This window comes from Arvicola amphibius, chromosome 6, assembly GCF_903992535.2.
Source record: "Arvicola amphibius chromosome 6, mArvAmp1.2, whole genome shotgun sequence".
Taxonomy (NCBI): domain Eukaryota; kingdom Metazoa; phylum Chordata; class Mammalia; order Rodentia; family Cricetidae; genus Arvicola; species Arvicola amphibius.
Genome location: NC_052052.2, coordinates 125,096,401 through 125,116,766, shown reverse-complemented (window position 1 = coordinate 125,116,766; position 20,366 = coordinate 125,096,401). Strand labels below are relative to the sequence as shown.

General features: G+C 47.2%; 1 protein-coding gene across 2 annotated transcripts in view; it reads right to left on the bottom strand.

The window, feature by feature from the left end:
* The window catches only part of Ripor2 (RHO family interacting cell polarization regulator 2), a 109,920-nt gene that overhangs the window by 38,856 nt on the left and 50,698 nt on the right, over positions 1-20,366 (bottom strand). For both annotated transcript variants that reach the window (XM_038333521.1, XM_038333522.1), the window contains exons 2-8: positions 15,790-15,916; positions 13,972-14,127; positions 12,712-12,790; positions 11,098-11,121; positions 9,888-9,941; positions 7,909-8,058; positions 5,993-6,056 (exon numbers count right to left, since the gene is read on the bottom strand). In XM_038333521.1, the coding sequence (XP_038189449.1) occupies positions 5,993-6,056; positions 7,909-8,058; positions 9,888-9,941; positions 11,098-11,121; positions 12,712-12,790; positions 13,972-14,127; positions 15,790-15,916 (654 nt within the window). The remainder of the gene's footprint in view (positions 1-5,992; positions 6,057-7,908; positions 8,059-9,887; positions 9,942-11,097; positions 11,122-12,711; positions 12,791-13,971; positions 14,128-15,789; positions 15,917-20,366) is intronic.

Sequence of the window (20,366 nt, the reverse complement as noted above, 5' to 3'; positions counted from 1 at the left end):
TAATAGGCTATGAGAATCTGGAATGAATGAATCTGCTTCCCCTTGATCTATGGGCATGGTTATGAGTAATATCTAAGTCCAGGGAAGCCTCAAAATGGACCCACGTTTTACCACCATTCGCCAGTAGATGGCAGCAGTTCACCAACTTGGCAAACCTTTCATTTGGCGAGCCCATTCTTCTAGGACCAGCCCTCGCAAATAATTAGAAGCTAATGAGCCACTTAGGAGGACTCGCTGTAATAAAAGCAGGATTGGAGGAAGCTATTTTCTGGAGCATTTAGCCCCCCCGCCCCCCTCCCCCAACGCATCTGAAAGAAAGCATTTCTGGCTGGCTCTTATGAATCCAAAGTCTGATGTGCTAATTCTAACAAAACCCAATTGATCCTTTGAAAACCTACAGATGATTAGTTTGGAGATAATCTGCTGCCTGTTTATGGTCTCACTGACAATAGGGGCACCGCTTAAAAGAAGCGGACCATGTACTGTGCTAGAGAAGGTGAGAAAAGGGGGGAGTCCTTTGAACACCCCCTTCTCAAAATTACTAGAAATGTCGTATGTGAAGACCTTCACGTGAGAGAGAAGGCTATGGTGGTGATGGATTCTGGGTCTCACTGCCCAAGTAATGAAAGCATTTTCTTGGCATTCCTTGTAAGGCGTCTACCACCATCTGGTGACATTCCTTGTAGGGTGTCTACCCCATCTGGTGACGGTGATAACAGCAGAGGGGCAGCAGTCGGGAGGACTCAGTCCCAGGGAATGCTTCTCAAAGCCCCCCAGGTGGCAGTACCCATGGTGCAGGCTACAGAATGAGCACCTAGCCGGGGCAGTGGCAGCAACAGCCTGTCTTTGGGGCCTGGCAGGGTTCTTTCAACTCTGGCCCGAGACCCCGCTGGCATTTCTACAGCTGTAGAAAGCTCAATGTTTGCTCAGCTGCCAGCTAAGAAGTTTTCATTATGGCCACTCAGAAGCCATCCCTGGGTTCCCTCTAACGGCATACCCGGGAGGTCAGGAAATAGGGACTTGTGTATTTGCATGGGTCTTCCGTCTTCTCGGTCTTTCATACTCTCTCCTGGGTTACTGATGTAGCAGCTCTTCCACAGCCTGAGTGGAGGGATGGGTGCTGTCCCAGCATGACTATATGAATATGAAATGTCCCCGGGCTCATATTGGAACATTCGGTCACCAGCTGGTAGCTCTGTTTTGAGAGGTTATGGAGTCTTCAAGAGTTGGGTCCTAACTGAAGGTAACCACACACTGGAGGGTGGGTCTTGAGGTTTTATAGTTTTGCTTGCTTCTAGCCCCTGCTGGACTTCCTGATCTACTTGGATGTACAAACCCCTGTCTCAGCTGCAAGACACTCTAGCTACCATGGCTCCTTTTCCCACAGTGGACTGAATTCTCCCAAACTGTAAACCACAGTGAATCCTTTCCCCTTTCAGAGAGTTTATCACAGTGGAGAAAAGTTGCCGAGTATACAGCCACATAGCTATAGAGCCATGCAGCTTTCCAGCCACTGAACTATACAGCCACGCAGCGATACAGCCACACAGTTACATAGTCACACAGCTATACAGCCACATAGCTATAGAGCCATGCAGTTTTACAGCCATACCTCTATATAGCCACACCCCTATACAACCACACAGCTATATAGTCATACAGCTATACAGCCACATAGTTATACAGCCACATAGCTATAGAGCCACACAGCTTTCCAGCCACAATACAGCCATGCAGTGATACAGCCATGCATCGACACAGCCACATAGTTACACAGTCACACAGCTGTATAGCCACACAGCTACACAGTTACCCACCCTCGCTCCCTGTGCCACTAACTTCCTTTGCTTTGACAAGGTTTTGTTGTGGAAGTCCTCCACTACTTCCCATTTCTGCCACGGCCTTCCAAAGCATGCTCTCTCCTACTTAAGGCAAATTGCCAAGTACGTAACAGTTGCGTGTCTTAACACAGACCTTCCTGTTCTACGGGCAGGTTCCTAGTTCACGAGAGGCTGGGCTTGCCCTACAAGCCATGGTGCCTAGCTGACCTCTGGACATGTGTGCTCCTGGAACTCACTTTCGGTGAGGTAATAACCGAGAAAAAACCAGTTTTCTGTAAGAGGCTGCAATTCTCAGCTTCCTTCCTGGTTCGTGGTCCTGAATCAAGTTCTCCTCAGTTGGGCATTCAGGAGTTTTCAGACTCTGGCCCTGTAGCTTCCCCACAGCAGGTCTACAGAGCATGTAGGCCACGGCCACTCCCCCTGTCAGCTCTGGGCAGCTTCCCCACCTTCCGGGAGAGCTTTCAGCTTATTTGTTCTAAGTCTAAAGTCTAAGTCTTAGGAAGCTCCCTTCACCCCCAGCCCACCAAGCCTCCCCTCAGTGGAAACCTCTTTAAAAAAAAATTGTGTCTTACTCTGAAGCCCAGGTTTGCCCTGCCTCTGCCTCTGTCTCTGTCTATCTCTGTCTCTCTCTCTTACACACACACACACACACACACACACACACACACACACACACAAATACACACATGCACCGTCCTCTTTTCCTCCACAAAAGAAGACCTCACTGCTCCTAGATTACTGAGTGCTGAGATTACAGGCATGAACCACCAAACGTGACTTAATTTTCTTTTTTCTTTTCAGACACTTCACTATGCTGCCCAAGGTGGCTTTGTGCTCAGATCCTCCTGCCTCGGTCCTCAGCAGCCCCTCCCTCCCCATGGGCTGAGGCTTCCACAGCACTCTGGCAATTAGACTGGCTCAGTGGTCCATGTTTGCCCACTGAGTGAGGACGTGAGACTCAGAGGCCCCCTCCCCACCCCAGCAGCTGTGAAGGCCAGGCCAGGGGCCACGAGGAGTCAAAGGCAGGTGTGCCTAGTTCAGTAGCTCTTGCCCTGTGTCTTTATCACCATCAGCCGGACAACCGCCCTTCATGTTGTAGCTAGTGGTGGGGTTGAGCAAAGGGGAAGTGTGGGAGGGTGTGTCAGGAGGAAGTTAGGGGTTGCCAGATCTGGGAATGTGATGCAAAGGGCTAGTTTTGGATATGGGGGTAGGGGCTGGGGGTGTATCGTAATCAAAGACAATGGACAGGAGTGGCTCATGGGAATCTAGGAAGTCCTGGCAGCAGCGAGGTCTTCTTTTGTAGAGGAGAAGAGGATGGTGCGTGCGTGTGTGTGTGTGTGTGTGTGTGTGTGTGTGTGTGTGAGAGAGAGAGAGAGAGAGACAGAGAGAGACAGAGAGACAGAGAGACAGAGACAGAGAAAGAGATACAGATGCAGTTTCTGAGTTTTTTAAATAAGAGAGTGGGGGTAAGATTAGGGCAACCAAGGAAGCAGATGAGAAAAGCGGGCAGAGAGAGCAGAGCAGACAGTTCCAGCATCTGCAGGCTCAGCCCAGGGCACCCAGTTCATGGCTGATGGCCAGGATATTTCTACCAATGGCAGAATCTCAATATCACCTTCTTACTACCTCCAAATTTAGATCACGTGGATAGTGGGTAGTCCCCTTCCCCTACCAGGCCTTTTGGGTGACTGTTTTAGGGTGAAGAGGATCCCTTCTCTAGGGAAAAAAATCAGCATTTGAACAATGGCTGTGTCTGTTCAATTGTTAAAACTTCTTCATAATGTGGTATTAAGGTGGCCATGTACTGGCAGCTGAGATGGTTAATTTCCACGGTCAAATTGCTTGAATAAAAAAATGCCTGGAAGGCTGGGTATGGTGATGGGTGACTAGAATCCTAGCAATTAGTGGGTAGGGAATGGTAAGAAAATCAAGAGTTCAAGGTCAGCCTCAGCTGTGTAGCAAATATTACATGAGACCCTAACAAGCAAGCAGGAAAGGAAGGAAGAGGCCTGAGAATCAGCAAAGCATAACCCTTTGGTCTATCTGTGAGGGTGTTTCCAGGGTCAGTTGATTTAGAAGGTAAGACCCACCCTGAATGTGGGTGGCCACATCCTGCAGTCTGGGGTTTGCACTGAATCACAACAACAACAAAAGGGAGGTGCGCTGAGCATCAGCTCTGTCCTTTCTCTGCTTGCTCCTGGGAAATGCGAGGAGCCTCAGCTGCAGGCCCCACAGGCACAAGCTCCTTTACACCCTCCCTGCCATGACAAACCATAACTGCTGTAAACCTTTTCTCCCCAGAGCTGCTTTTTGTCACAGAGATGAGGAAAGTAACATAGAAGCCAGGACCCAGAATTCAGTTTCAAGTCTGACATCAGTTTACTGTGTGACCTGAGAGAAGTCATCCAATGTCTCTTGGCCACCAGCTCCCACATATGAAACAGAAGAAATTATCCCTCTCATCAGAAATGGAAACATCCGCTATCAGTGAATGTCAGAAACAGGACATGGGCAGTCCTTGTGTTAACAGTAGGGGGACCTTACTCTCTGTGTGCTGTCCTGAATGCCATGGGACATGGGCAGTCCTTGTGTTAACAGTGACAAAGTAACTTCACTGTGCATGCTAGTCCACAAGGAATCAGGCTGCTGACAGAATCATCCAGAAATTTGAAAGACCTTTAGAACCCCATACGGGCTGTACAGATTCTGAACTGCTGAGAGGAAGGGTGGGTTTAGAGTGGTTTTGAACCACTGACTCTGATGGAGACCCAAGTGGAAGCAAATGGGCCCACAGAGTTGGAAAGGGGCAGATGCCCGGCATGGGCAAGGTGCATGTACACATGCGCACCATGTTTGCCTGCCTGCTGCCCGAGGAAGTCAGAAGAGAGCACCAGATCCCCTGGACTGGAGTTACCAGTGGATGTAAGCTGTCATGTAGGCACTGGGCATCAAAGCCAGGTCCTCTTCAAGAACTGATGTTCTTAACTACTGCGCCATCTCTAGCCCCACCCTGAGCCCCTTTGAAAGAGAGTCTCCCTCTTCCCTTTCCTTTTTGCAGAAAGTAGGTAAGGTTATTATCCTCATTAGCAATCTAGGGATCAAACTGTTAAACAAGCAACCACACTGAGAGAAAGGACTGCAGGGGCCCTGTCCGCTCAACTGCAGTCCAATGGGCCAAAACGTGGGAGAGAACAGGACTGGCTGGGATGGTGCTGACCCACTGTGGCCACTGTGCTGTAAGTCTGACCATATCTAGGTGGTGCTCTCTTTTCTGAAACCAGGCTTCCTTTTTATGCTGAAGATGCTGTAGTCTAAACCAACGATGCCTATAGAGCAGAACATTCTGTACTAATCATCACAGACTCACAGGACCCTGGGAGGCAAGGAACAATGATTTATGTGACAGTAAGTCAGGTAGAGTGATATAGACCTATAACCCCAGCGCTTAGCAGGCTGTGGCAGGAGGATTGCCTTGGGTTTGAGACCAGCCTGAATTACGTAGAGATGGAACAAAAAGAAATATCCTAAGTAGATAAATAAACAGAGATGCCAACAGGCAAGTCTCAAATGTAGGACAGGGGTTTTTAGATTCAGGGGAATCCGTCTGACAGCTCATTATAATGCACGGCCTTGTGTGGGTCCTGACTGAAGCGAAGCAACTGTAGGCAGCATTTCCGAGACAGCTGGGGCTGTGTGCAAGCGAACTAGGTTAATGACAAAGGCTTATTAATTCTGTTAGATGTGATAACGGGACAGCAGGACGTGGCTCTACAGTTACATAAGAAGATGGCCCTATTCCTTCAGAACTCATCACTGAAGTTTACAGGCACAAGCTGACACACTTGGGTTTCACTCCTCTGGAGTTTTCTAGCTCATCAAAGGGAAAAGATGATTACCGAATCTGGGGGATGGGTTGTGAGGGTTTGCTGTTTAGCTCACTCGGTTTTTCTGCCTATTTGACATAGTCCTACAATGAACACCGTTTCTAAATGTGAAGGTAAGAGTCAAGAAGAGACTCATCAGAATACCACCACGAGTGAGAGGGCTGAGTGTGACCTTATGTCTCTGCAAGGAAAACACAAATAGCATGCCTTCTCAGGAAGCTCCGTGGAGCCGGCACCTCTGTCTCTCCCTAAATGAGGAGAGATTACCTTTCATCTTGATGGAGAATTCTCCCAGAAGACTCTCCAGCTCCGCCTCAATGGTGCACATGTTCTGCAAAGAGCACAGGAGATGGAGTTAGATCCACCACCCTCCACGCTGCAGCTTGAAGCACAAGGCATTTCAGTAGTGACTGCATGAACTAAAGGCACTTTCCTGTTGGCCATGAGTACACAGTATAGCCCTCTGAGACACGGCTAAGCAAGGCTTCCAGTGCATAGGCTAGCTGGAGCTTAATGAACACATTAAATGGTATGAAAAGAGTCAGGCAAATACAGAGTATGGGATGCTCCATAAGAACAGACTTGAACTGCACACAAAAGCAGTATTATTGTGATGGGGGAATCAACCATACATGCTGTATAGGACAAGATCCATGCTCTAGGTTAAATGAGCTGGGTCAGCCATTCTATAGTGTGTGCCTGTTTTATAACAACATGGTATATAACACACACTAACACACACACACACACACACACACACATACACACATACACACACACACACAGAGCTGGGACAGGATTTGGAAGCCTTTTTAGTGTAGTAAGCATCAGTATCCACTTCTTCAAGCTTCTTCCTTGTGGCCAGCTTCATTGAGACTCTGCCTGTGCAAGCTGCCATTCGGACAAAAGCAAGGCCACTCAGCACTGGCAGGCACAAGCAGGGCTTGGGGAACATAAGGAAGGTCTGAGGCTCCGTTTCTTATTTGTTTCTCTGTTCTGCTCAATACCTTCACTCTTGTGGACACAGAGAGAACGGTTTTACCCATCCTGTCGGAAGTTCTCAGTACTTCAGAGAGCTTAGCAAAGCTGGGAAGCATTTCCTCAGGTCTGAGCTTGGAGTAGCTTGAAAGTTTGGAAAACAAGATCTCAGCAAGGGAACAGTTGCTAGACATATCAGATGTGCCTTTAGGCACACTGGACTGCTACTACTGTCTCAAGAACCCAGGGCCACTAGGTTAACAATTGAAGTCACCCATGCTCAGAACTTATGGATGCAACCAGGGATGAACACGGCTCCACTTGTGAAAGAGCCCTGAGTCATGCAATTGCAGGTGTGATAAAATCACTTATGATTTTCACTGCTTCGAAACTGTAGTGCTTATTAGGGCTGTTGTAGGATCTTGTAATTTTGGTGTGCTCAAAATGCAGGTCATAGGGCCGGAGAGATGGCTCCGTGGTTAAGAGCACAGGCTGTTCTTCCAGAGGCCCTAGAGGGGTGAAAGCCTCCCTGTTCAGTGCTTGGACCCCAGGGACCATCAGAAACCAGGAAGACACATTTCTGTTCATAGTTCTTTATCTTGGATAAAAATTTCTTATACACATATCAACAACAAACAAACAAACAAACAATAACAACAACAGCAACAAAGATGCAGGCAGGATGGATACCCACACCAATACCATACGTGGGCTAGACATCTTAACCTGTGTCTACTCTTCCTTCAGGGCACACTACAGCATTGGGAAGTGAGTTTAAATGATAGGATGTTAAGTGTCATGGCTTGGTTTAGACAATTCCACCATTGTCTTGCTTGCTTACAGTTTTTTCTCTGCTATACTAGGGAGGAGATTCATGTCTGCCAGGTAAATAAATGCTCTACCACTGAACCGACTTTCCCAGGTTTTATTTTTCTTTTTTGTCCTTGTTTACCTTTTGAGCCATGGTCTCACTGAACTGCCTAGCCTGACTTTGAACTCATTCTGTAGCCTACATGAGCCTTGAACTTGCAATTCCCCTGCCTCGACTTCCCGAGTAGCTGGAATTACAGGCCTGTGCCAGCAGGTCTGGCTGCATTTATGTGTATCTTCTAGAGTATGGCACGGGTTTGTGTGCTGCGGTTCGCCTTTTCCTGGCAGTGACTAACAGGTCAGGCACAGTCACGGAAAGAAACGACAGGGCTTACCTCTGTGTACTCCTTGTAGCTGCGGTTGATCTCTGACAGACTCTCTCGGGCAGCCTTGCTGGCAGGGGACGCCGCAAATGCTTGCTTCATTTTGCTGGCACCATCTTGGAGGCGCCGTTGGATACAATAGGCTTCATAAAGCTCGTCTACCTGCCAGAACCCAAACAGGAAAGAGATCAATAACCGTCATGCTTGAGAGAAGTCCCACAGGTTGTTGTCATGCCCTTAAAGATACACTGTATTGCTGTTCTCAAGAAGAGTCTTGCCAAGGGTGAATCCTTTAGACCAATCACTTAATTTCAGCACTGTGTGACACATTTTGCTTGTTTATTCTTTTCAAAGCAGATTTTGCTCGATCTTTTTTTCTAAATGACAAACTGAAAAGGCCTTTTCATGTCTTTGAGGCTACCACTGGGATTGTTTACACTGACTCAGGTAGCTGGGCATAGTGGCACCTTCCTATAATCACAGCACTTGGGAGGCTGAGGTAGGAGGTTGTGAGTTCCAGGCCATTGAGGTGCTGTCTCAAGAAAGGAAGGAAGGGAAGGAGGGAGGGAGGGAGGGAGGGAAGGAGAGAGGGAGGGAGGGAGGGAGGTAAGGAAGGGAAGGGAAAGGGAGGAATGGGGGCACAGAGAAGTGGGGATAAATCTGTAGGTCTGTGGTGGACTGTGGAGTTAGACAATAAGGACAGGAGCCCTCTGTGTGTGAATATGCATTGGGAGAGCTCCCGGTTTTCCATCAAAGGGAAAAATTGTAGTACACAACGCTGTTACCACTTTAAGAAGCATTGTCAACAGGTGATACCTACAATTTTGGAGTTGATAGTTTATTTGTATGCAAATGCAAGTGTGCGTGCATGTGTGCGTGCATGTGTGCGTGCGTGCAGAAGGAGCCAGCAGATGGTGCCAGCTGCTTTCTTCTATCATTCTCAACCTATTCCTTTGAGGTTGGAGGGGTCTCTCCCTGAATGTGTAGCTCAGGTTTTCTCAGCTAAACTGAAGGCCAGCAAGCCCCAGCCAACTTTTTGTCTTTGCCCCACCTGGATCTGGGGTTACAAGCATTTTTGGGGATACCTAGCTTGTGGCATGGGTGCTGGGTTCCAAACTCTGGTCCTCATGATTGAGTGATTGCATAGCAAGTACTCTTAACCACAGACCCATTTCTACAGGCCTGGAGTCAGCCTTTACAAAAGAAATTTTACTTTTAATTTTGTGCGCACATACTGTGTGTATCCATGTGCGGGTACATATACTTGAGTGCAGGTGCCCTTGGAAGCCAGAAGAGGGCATCAGATCCTCTCGAGCTGGAATTATAGGTGGTTGTGAGCCAAGGGAAGCGGGTGTTGGGAATTGAACTCTGCAAGGGCAGAGTGTGCTCTTAACCACTGAGACATCTCTCTAGCCCCATGATTAAGTATTTAAAAATTAAAAATGAGGTTATTTACTGAAAATGATTTTGTGAAGTCATGGATCAATAGCAGAGAAACTGAAATTAAGTTGCTCAGATTCATCAAAGCGCAGTCCCAGCAACAAGGAACAATCAGTCTTCACATTCTTCTTCTCCCCATCTTCCTCCCTTCCTCCCACCCTTCGTCCCTTAATTCCTCTCTTTCTTTTGGATTTTATTTATTTATATTTTATGTGAATGGGTGTTTTGCTTGCATGTATGTCTGTGCACCACATTCATGCTTGTTACCCATGGAAGTCAGAAGAAGGTGTTGGCTCCCCTAGGACTGGAGTTACAATTGGTTGTGAGCCAGCATGTGGGAGCTGGGAATGGAACCCAGGTCCTCCGCAAGAGCAGCCAGTGCTCTGAGCCACTGAGCCAGGTCTCAGCCCCAAGGCTTTCATTTCTACGTTCAGCTTAGGCATCTATTAGGTAAAGGCTCACTGGACCCGTGCTAGACTCAGGATGGGCCTACGCTGGGCAGTAACTGAGAGCAGAAACACAGAAGCAAAGACAACAGCAGCATTGTTTACCTTACTAATGTGAAACTCCAGGCGTCGCATGTATCTTTCAATCGTTTTAATTTGCTGGAATTAAAAGGAGAAGATTGAAAAAAGCATGAGCCATTCACAGTGCAATTGATTAGGCTTTCGAGAGTGATTTCATTAGCATGTCCTCTGCACAAGTGCTGGAAATGCAGTACTTACTACTTCCTCTTTTCTTCCACCGTTGCCACTATTTTAGGGTTGTTCGAATGTTAATTTTGAAAATGTTTTTCAAAACACTGACTCCCATGAGAGATGAGCTTGAGCTAATCATGGTCATCCAATGTTTAATGGCAAGGTGGCCAATCCATTCGATTTCTGGTGGAGCAGTGCCATTTTTTTGTGTGTTCTAAACTGAGTTTTTTTTGCATACTGAATTATGTATGAAGCTGGGTACATTTTACAATTGTTATTTGCCTATGGTGGCAGATAGCCATTGGTTTGGGCTCACAGATACAGCTGCTCATGCTAGTCCTATGAGTTATAAATACTGTTGTAAGATGCATTTGATTTAACTGCCCTTTAAAATATCTTCACAGAGAATATACATGATTTGGCATTGAGATAAAGCTATGTATATAGAATGGCATGGAGAGTGATATTGTATACAACTAAAAAGGAAGGCACAAAAATCTCACTACTAAAAGGCCTGAAAGAATTTTGCCAATAAGAATATATATATATATATAACATGAAATATATATATTACATGAAATATATATTACATGAAAAGAAATAACTAGAATTAACTGGAATAATTTTTTCTATTTTATAATATATTTTTATTTTTTTAAACATTATATACGGAATATATAGTGGAAAAATATATTTTTTTTGGTGGCACAAAACAATTGCAGCATTTTCCAATCAGGGAAGTCTCATAGTTGATGAAAATGGCAGCTACTATTAAAGGCTACATGGTGAGGACCTCTAAATCCAAGTTCCAGACTCTCAGAAAGCAGAGCAAACACACAGCCTAGAGCCTGGCTTTCCCGCGAGCTGAATGCCCTTTGATTCTGCAGACCTTGATGTTCATTCTTCCTCTTCATGGAACAGAAAGAACAAAACATGGATTTTCCTTCCCAACACAAGAGCATCACTCTTTGTCTGGAAGCTTACTGTCCCCCAAAGGACCTCTTACTAATATCTGCTCAAAGTGAACAGTTTCACCTTTTAGCCGCAACCCAGGATGGCCTACCTTGTCTAGGTCGTACAGCACACCCTGAAATGAAAGGAGGAACCCTTGGTTACAACACAGCGTCCTCAGAAATGCCGTCCGCTTTCATAAATGACCCAGCTCACATTTCTACATAGCCCGTGAAGGAATCACCAGTCCCACTAAATTCTACTGGATTTTTGGGGGGTTTGTTCTTAATGAGTAAAACTCTGGGTTGTTTGGAGTACTCTCCAGGGTCAGCGTTGTCTGATCTCTGTGATTCTACAACTGCACCCGTTCTTGTGGTCTCTCTGCAGCTTTAAGGGTTCTTAAACAAAACCCAGCAAAGTCTTATCTGCCAGCCAAGTGGAAGATAAACACATGTTCTCACACAGCTGCCAGGGTTGCCTATGCAGACTTGCCTGGGGTTTTGTGCTGCCTTGAAGGGTTAAGGTGTGATAAATAACACTTTGGTAGGAACAAAATTAGTCCTGCCAATCCATCAGAACAGAGGACATTCACCACCCAGCAAGGATTCTAGTGAGGCTCCCCAGGCGTTTTCCCTCCGGTCTCTTAGTGACTTCTCCCCTTCCTTCCCTGCCACTGGCTGAGCTGGTGAGTTTTTGACACAAGCCAGGGCCATCTGAGGAGAGGGAATGCCAATGGAGAAAAATGCTATCAGGCTGGCATGTAGGCAAGTCTGTGGGGTGTGTTCTTAATTAATAATTGGTTTGGGAGCGGCCCGCCTATTGTGGGTGGTGCCACTCCTGAGGCCGCCCATTGTGGGTGGTGCCACTCCTGGACACATGGTCCTGAGTACTGTAAGAAAGCATGCTGAGCAAGGATTGAGGAGGAAGACAGTAGAGCAGTAATACCCCATGGCCTCTGCGCCCATTCTCGCCTCCAGGTTCCTGCCCTGACATCTCTCTATGATGGAGTTTAGTTTGTGCACTGAAGTAAACTCTTCTGCAAGCTGCATTTGGCTATGGTATTTATCACAGCAATAATAAGCAATCCAGGGCACTGATCTATATTGACAGATTGGCAATAAAGCAAATAAATGTTCTTATTTCTGAATTCTGAATGTATTAAGAAGATGCTAGGAAAACAGCAACATTTCATTTTGTTGTATTCCTTAGAGTTTTCTTTTCTTTTAAAGATTTATTTATGTATTTTATGTATATGAGTGTTTTTGCCTGCGTGTTTATCTGTATACCAGAAGAGGGCACCGGATCATGAGCTGCCATGTGGGTGCTGGGAATTGAACTCAGGCCCTCTGGAAGAGCAGCCAGTGCTCTTAACTGCTGAGCCATCACTCCAGCTCCACTTAGGGAAGTTTTCAAAAACCATCTTTATTATCTTTATTTCATTATGAAGTATATCTACATAAACACACAGAGGTCTCTCTATATTATACCCCAGGCCGACCATCTCCCTGCCTCAGCCTTCCTCTTGCTGGGTTTACAGGTGTAAGTAACCAAGCTCAGCTCTTTTTCCTCCCAAAACATATACGCCCGGAGGCAGTAGCTTTGCTACTTGTATCTGTTTCTCTTAAGGGCTCCCCTCCTCCGCGCCCCTCCCCTCCTTTGGTAAGCAAGGAGCAGAGACCCCCACCCTCCACCCTGTGTTAGCGTCCTCATGGTCAGAGGGACCTACCAGGCGAGAGTTTCTTTTCATATCTTTTAACTGAGCGGTCAACTTGTCCAGCTCCGTCTGGTGAAACTCCAGGTACTCACTGCAAAGGAAACACACCGTGGTGAGCAGACACCGTGGTGAGCTCTCACTTTCGGAGAGATCTGGGCAGTTGCTGACCTTTGCCTTCTAAGAGGGGTTTAAGAATTGGAATGTCAGTCAGGTGGCGGCTCACATCTATACTCTCAGTACATGGGAGACGGAAGCAGGACTATTAGTGTGTATTCTAGGCCAGCCTGGACTTCAAGTAACTCCCAGGCTAGCCTGGGTTACAGAGTGAGACCCTGCCCCTTTCTCCTCTTGAAAAAAAAAAAGAGTCAAAACTTTGCTCTGTGACTGGGGAACATTTTGGAAAGACTGGGAGTTGCAGTTGATCTTGTCTAGTTTGAAGAGAGGGAGAGAGATGGGGCAGGGGTTGCCACTGTGAGGATAAAAACCCAGAAATGAAAAGTCAACTGTGAGGGAAGAGTTAGGCAGGACTTGGGGGATACAGTTTTGTCACCCATTAGGGACAGCAAGTACCTTACCAAATGCTAGGCAAGTTTTCTTCTGGTCAAACTGTCCTTCTAGCACATTCAGGAAGGCTTCAGAGTGTTTGAATGTGTGTATGTTTGAGGCAGGCTGTATACTAGCCTATCCTGGCTGACTTTGACCTTTTGATGATCCTCCTGCCTTCGCCTCCTGAGTGAAGGGTAGAATTACAGGTGTGATCCACCACACCAGGCTCAAATCCCTTCCATAGCAAACTCTAGTTCAGCTATGTATGCCCATCATTGTCTAAAGGAAGTACAGCTCTGTAGGGAGTTAGCTATAAACACACCACTGTGTCAAGCCTCAAGCCTGCTTCGATGTCATGGATACGACATGCAATCCCAACCCGTTTCCCATTAAAAGCTTATTAAAAGCTGCCTCAACTATGGAACAAGAAGGAAACACCCAGCAAAGTATGCTGGTGCACTTCTCTCTCTCTGCGATCCCAGCACTGGACAGGTGGAGATGGGATCAGAACTGCAAGGCCATTGTCTACGTAGCAAGTTCAAGGCCAGCCTGAGGCAGGAGACTCTGCCTCAAAACCAAACAAAATAATAAAACCGTAGCGGCACACAGGGCTGTTTCCATAACTGATTTCCTAAGACTACTGGCTTTTAGGAAGGAAAAGGGTTATTTTAGGGAGGAAAAAGGTCTCCTTTCCCCACCGCGCATCGTCAGGTCCATTATTCTTACTCAAGCCCGTTTTTCAGAGCCCTGTAGACCTCTTCCACCCTCTTCGGCTGAGGCTCTTTAGGAGTGTTGTTATTTTTGTGCCCTAAATTGTGCATTTTCTTCAGCTTGGCCTGAGGCTTCTTGAGAGCAGACGCATTTTCAATGAAGGAGTTACACCTAAAGCAAGAGAAAAGAGGCTGTGAGTCTCAGACGTCACAAAGACCCACCAGGGAAATGTCTTTTAAATCTTTTGACTTCATCCTAGTGCCCTGGGGGAAGGTAGCACGGCCCTGGACAGCAACAGATTCCAGCGGGCCACATTTCATTTCTTGATGTTTGTGGAAAGTTTCACTGAGGAGAGGCTCCCCTGGAGGTTCAGCCTAGCTTTGGGCTATATGCTTTTCTGAGGGTGCTCTTGTAGTCTAGCTCACAGGGACCCGGAATAAATGCTTCCGGGTGGAAACAATGAACAGGCAGAAGTCATATCCAACCAAAGGGAAGACAAATCTTTGTATAATATCAGATACAAACTTATACCTCAGTAGAATGTGACTGACACCTTTTTGGGTAATGTGCCAAAGCATGACAAATAGCTAATTTTCCAAGGCATTAAACAAAAACACAAGCAGCTTGTACTTAGGGCTCTCTTTGCAGTACTATTTATTTTATTTTTTTAAATTTTTTAATTGTGTTTTTTTTGTATGTGGGGTCTGTGAATGTATGTACAGGTGCTAGCGCCTGTGTGTGCACGTGTGTCTAAAAGCGGGGAGTTGACTTTTGGGTATTGTCCTTTATCATTCTTCATAATCATTTTTTTTTTTTGAGACAGAATCTGTCTTGAAACCTGGAGCTCCCTTGGAAAGGGAGAGCATCGTCCCTCAGCCAAACCAAAGATGACTTGCCTTGCATGTTACCCATTCCCTCTCTGTTATTTCCTTGGTTTTATGGGTTTGATGAGAGGAGGAGATTCCAGGGAAAGTAGGGCCCAATTTCCCAAGCCCCACCTGAATAACATCAGCTCTCCAGAGTCCCTCTGTGAGGCACGGTCTCCATCCACTGCATAATTTCATACCAAGTACAGTCTCCAAAACAGGAAAGTGTGCTTGTAAGGGGGTTGGGAGTAAGGCAGCGGGAGTCTACATGCTCGGTCCATGACTAACTGTGGCACCAGTTAGCATACCAACATGCGTGCTGACCCCCAGGCTCTCTCAGCATGGTAGGTACCTGTTACAGAGTCCGAGCCTGCATCCTGATTCCTCTCTCCCGCTCCCAGCCCTAAGCTCCTCCAGCTGTCACAAGCGTCCTTTCCCCCAGCTTTTGATTCTGATATAACCCTACCATTTCAGCCATGCGCTCTCTTGGTCCTTTTTTAGCCCCTTTCTTGGCTTCCTCCCTCACTGCTCCACCACACGCCTGCCCCACGCCCCAGTTTACTCTGCTGGCCATGTTCACTGTACTGCTTTCTCTGTAAGCTCTGGATGCTTCCAGATGCCTCTGGCTGTACTCTTCCTCATAGCTATATTAAAAGCCCTCCCCTCAACCATGCCTTGGAGTGGTCATGTCCTCCCTTTTGAACACATGACCGCTCAAAATCGCTAGGATAAGCTAGCCATTTATGTATGTGCATGTGTACACACCGATGGCTAGCTTATCCTAAACACTAAGACATCTTTGCACAAGGAATTCTAAATGATAAAAATGATGGCACTTAATTCTGGGTGAGCTATCTTTTCCACGAAGAGGACATTACCTACCACACACATGCACGGTGTGAGGCACACACATCAGCACCTGCCCCTTTTTGCTGCTTCCCAGAAGGAGTGAGCACCCAGCACTTGCCTGGATCGTCTTTCCTGTAGGCCGCTAAAACCTGCGAAGGACTGGCTCCGGATGATGCCATTGGGCCCTCCAGGCGAGAAGGACTGGGATCCCACCAGCATGATTTCGGGGAGTCTGGTTGGCAGTCCTGTAAGACAGATGGAAGATCATGGTGACTGTCAGGCAGGTTCCCACAGAAATACCAAGCTGTTGACATTCAGAGGTGTAACAAGGTGGAGTGACTCACCAGGTCCTGGTCATGAGGGGCACGAAATGCTTCCGAGACTTCCCTAAGATGGTACGCATCCACTTATACCAAAACAAATACGATCACACAGAATCACTGCCACTTAGGTTTCCTTTGGGGGGGGGGCTATGTGTATATGATGCACCTGTGTTCGTGTGTGCTGCATGTATATGGACATGTGTGCATATGCATGTGGGCACTCAAGGCTGACGTAGGAATCTCCCTAGAGAGTGTTCATCTTACTCATTGTGGCGGTCTCTCAGCCGAGTGTAGAAATGGATAATATGGCTAGTTTACTTAGCTAGCCTGCTCCACAGATCCCATTTTCACCTTCAGTGTAGGAATTACGGCCAACTGCTATGCCTACCCAGAATGTATGTGGGTTCTGACGATTGATAGTTCATCTATAAGCATGCACACTTTATTCACTGAACCATTCCCATCTTCCCAACTGGCCTATGTTTCCTTAGGAATGTCCTCTCTCCCCCCTCTCCCCTCCCTCCCTCCCTCCTTCCCTCCCCTCCCTCCCCCTTCCCTCCCCCCTCCTTCCCTCTTCCCTTCCTCTTTCCCTCCCTCCCTCCCTTCCTTCCTTTCTTCTTCCCCCCTCCCTCCCTCTTTCCTTCCTCCCCTCCCTCCCTCCCTCCCTCCCTCCCTCCCTCCCTTCCTTTCTTCTTCCCTCCCTCCCTCCTTTCCTTTCTTCTTCCCTCCCTCCCTCCTTTCCTTTCTTCTTCCCTCCCTTCTTCCCTCCCTCCCTCCCTCCCTCCCTTCTTCCCTCCCTCCCTTCTTCCCTCCCTCCCTTCCTTTCCCTCCCTCCTTCCTCCCTCCCTCCCTCCCTCCCTTCCCCCCCTCTCTCTTTCCTTTCATTTTCTTCCCTTCCTTCTTCTTCCCTCCCTCCTTCCTTTCCTTTCTTCTTCCCTCCCTCCCTCCTTTCCTTTCTTCTTCCCTTCTTCCCTCCCTCCCTCCCTCCCTCCCTCCCTCCTCCCTCCCTTCTTCCCTCCCTCCCTCCCTCCCTCCCTCCTTTCCTTCCCCTCTCTCTCTCTTTCCTTTCATTTTCTTCCCTTCCTTCTTCTTCCCCTCACCCCCTTCTTTGTTAGGTTCGACCAAGGTTTACTAAGGATAAGAACATTTGTAATGGTTCAGTCCATTCAATTACAACAACAACACGGCAAAAATCAGCCAACATCAAACTTTCAGATAGTCCAACAACCTGAAATTCAAAGCGTAGTCAGGGCTACAGAAGAGATTTTATTTGTAAGGCTGAAAACACGGGGTTTCTTTAAAGATGAACTTATTTAAACTCTTTCTCCCCTTCTCTCCTTATTTGGATAGATGAGACTGTGCCACTAAGTTGGCTGGGCAAATAAGAAAAGAAAGAAAGGGTAGAAGGGGTGCTCCCAAAGGAAGAGATACTCTGGGTTAGTTAAGAAGGCGAGACAGGTAGGAGGCCTGCAGATTGCTCAAACCCTTTGGATCCTTTCTTGGGTTGTTTGTTTGGCTTTGTGAAGAGTCCTTGTGACAGACCAAGGCGCAGTGTCACAAACACCGCTTCAGCTGGACAGAAGCCCAAGGTTAGTCCCTCAAGGGACTGTCCTAGAACGGTGAGGTAACCCTACCCATGGCCAAGCAGGCAGCCTCAAAGCTTGTGCCATTGTCTCAGCAGGTGATGTCAGGCCCGGGCAGGGGCTGAGCTAGCAGGACTGGGTTTAGTGTCCCCACTGAAGCCTCCCAAGGTAGACACACACCAATTAGCATCACCCATGTTCTTTAAGGAACCTAGGAGAAGGAGAGGAAGCTAAACCCTCAGAGAGCAGATGCCCCACACTGTCACAGGGCTTTAAAGCCACGCCCCTCTGAAAATGGGTCTTATTGCAGGGGCAAGGTGCTCCCTCACTGGAGGTCAGTCTGGGGATGCAGAGTAAGCTGGCTGCTCCATGGGATGGGACAAAAACCCCATAGCTGCAGAAGACAGAAGAAATTCTCTGGAATTTTAAGTGCAGTGAAAGAGAAATATGTGAAAGTAACAGGCGGCACAGTGACTAGACACAACAACCCCGTTACCCCGCAAAGAAGCCCAGTTTCGTGAATTCTTCAACAAGTTCTCACAGTCGCTCCCTCCGGCCCTTAGGTATCTAGGTATCTGTCTACATTTCACTGAGGACTCGGGCCTCAGGCTCACACAGTCAGCCTCACGCAGTATGACGCTCCCTGCCCACTTGTAAAAGTCATCGTGAAGGCACTATGGCTCTGTTCTGTCTTCACTCCATTGGCTTTTGTTTCTCCTTCCATGCTGGGGATTGCACCCAGGGCCTCCACATGCTAGGTGGGGGCTCGGCCACCCAGCACACTCCCACTCCTGGCTTCAATAACCTGACAGCCAAACACTCATCTCATTCAGTCTCAACTTTACAAATCTTTTAAATTTTATGTTATTATTTTATGTGTCTGGTTCTCTTGCCGGCAAGTACGTCTGTGCATTACAAGCTCAAAGTGCTAAGCAGAGGCCAGATGGTGTCAGATGCCCTGGAACTGGAGATATAGACGGCTGTGAGCTGCCAAGTGGGGTGCTGGGGATTGAACTCAGGCTTTCTGGAAAAGCAGCCAGTGCTCTTAACAGTTGAGCCTTCTGTGCAGCCCCAACTTGAGGAATCTGGTTAGTATTGCGTCTCATTTTGTAAGTTGTTCAACAGGTCTAATAAAGCATAGACATTTGATTTAAAATGAGCAACAAGCTCTAAAGCTGTTTAAAATATTTAACTGTTTCATACTTTCTAGATACTATGTGTGTATATTTTGTTGTTTCCTTTTGGAGTGGAGTCTCACTATGTTGCCTGAACTGTCTTGGAACTCACTAAACAGCAGCAATTCTCCTGCCTTAGCCTTCAAAGGGTGGTGCACACCCTTTAAACCCAACACTTGGGAGGCAGAGGCAGGCAGATCTCTGTGAGTTCGAGGCCAGCCTGGGCTACAAGAGCTAGTTCTAGGACAGGCTCCAAAGTTACAGAGAAACCCTGCCTTGAAAAACCAAAATAAAAGATAACAAAACAAAACATCATCAACAACAACAACAAAAGAGCTGGAATCAGAGGCAGGGTCTCACCATGCGGTACTGGCCAGCCTGGACTTTGCTGTGCAGAGAAGGTTGCCACCTTTGCTCCTGTGTGCTAGAATGGAGGTATGCTGAAACTGGATTTTTTTTTCTTTCTTATTCTTTGCATCAGTAGATTAAGCTACAGTGGCCTGACTCCAAGCCTCAGGCATTCTAGGATAATAAATACAGGCAATGACCTGTTTATACAGCTGTTCAGAGGCCCCTCAGGTGATTTCGATGCTGAGCAGCATTGAGAAGAGGCTGCTTTAGAAATTCCACAAGCACGATAGGCTTGAAGCAAAGAGGAGAATAAGAGAGCGAAGGCAAAACTGTTGTGTTGGGTAAAATCAAAACTCAGAAGAACACTACAATTTAACAAATCCAAAATTTTTAAATGATATAGTTTCTGTGTGATTATACTGAGTCAGGGTGGTCGGGAAAGAATGAACAGCCTCTTACAACAAGGAGGTGTGGAAGGGTTGAAGCAGATAGAAAGAGATTAAGGTGACTGGCTACTTCCCCCTTATCACACCAAGCCTCACACTGTGATTGGTCCAGAAAGGACAGGTAAGCACAGCACAGCAAATCAAGGCTACCAGGAGAACTTAGAAATAAGTGATGCTGAGGAGTCAATGATGGGAATCAGCGTTGGAAGGCTGACGGCTTGGAGACTGACAATGAAGACCGTAGCTCATTAATGCCACCAGCATTCATGATGGAATGACATCTGGGAATTAGTCTGGGTGACAGCTCTACTTTGTGTTATGCTTTTATTAGCTGGCATCCCGGCTTACACAACATGCTGTGGTTCGGTGAGCTTGTGTTTACATATTTCTCCCCTCAAATGTCAACAGCTCCTCCAGGACTAGCAGGGTTAGGTGTGACAAGGGGCAGATCTCCAACAGACTTGCTCACACCTGCTAGGCACGGATCTTCACACCGAGGCGCGTTCAAAGCAGAAGTGCTTAAAGGCTTTCAGGAATGACAGCAAGTATAAAACCACCCAGGCAGCCAAAAGGAAGGCTTGCTGCTGTCACAACACTGAGGGCAACTCATGAAGGAAAGCAGGAATTGTTAGGTTTGGGGTTTTTTAAAGTTTCATAGGCATCAAAACTGTTTCCAACATCAGGAAAATAGAGAAGAGCAGAAAGAAGGCAGGGAAGGGAACCGTGCTCTTCACACACCCACAGGACCACAGCGGAATTTACTGACGTTTCAGCTCTTGCCTTTCCCCACAGAGCATAACCATGGTACAGGCTGCAC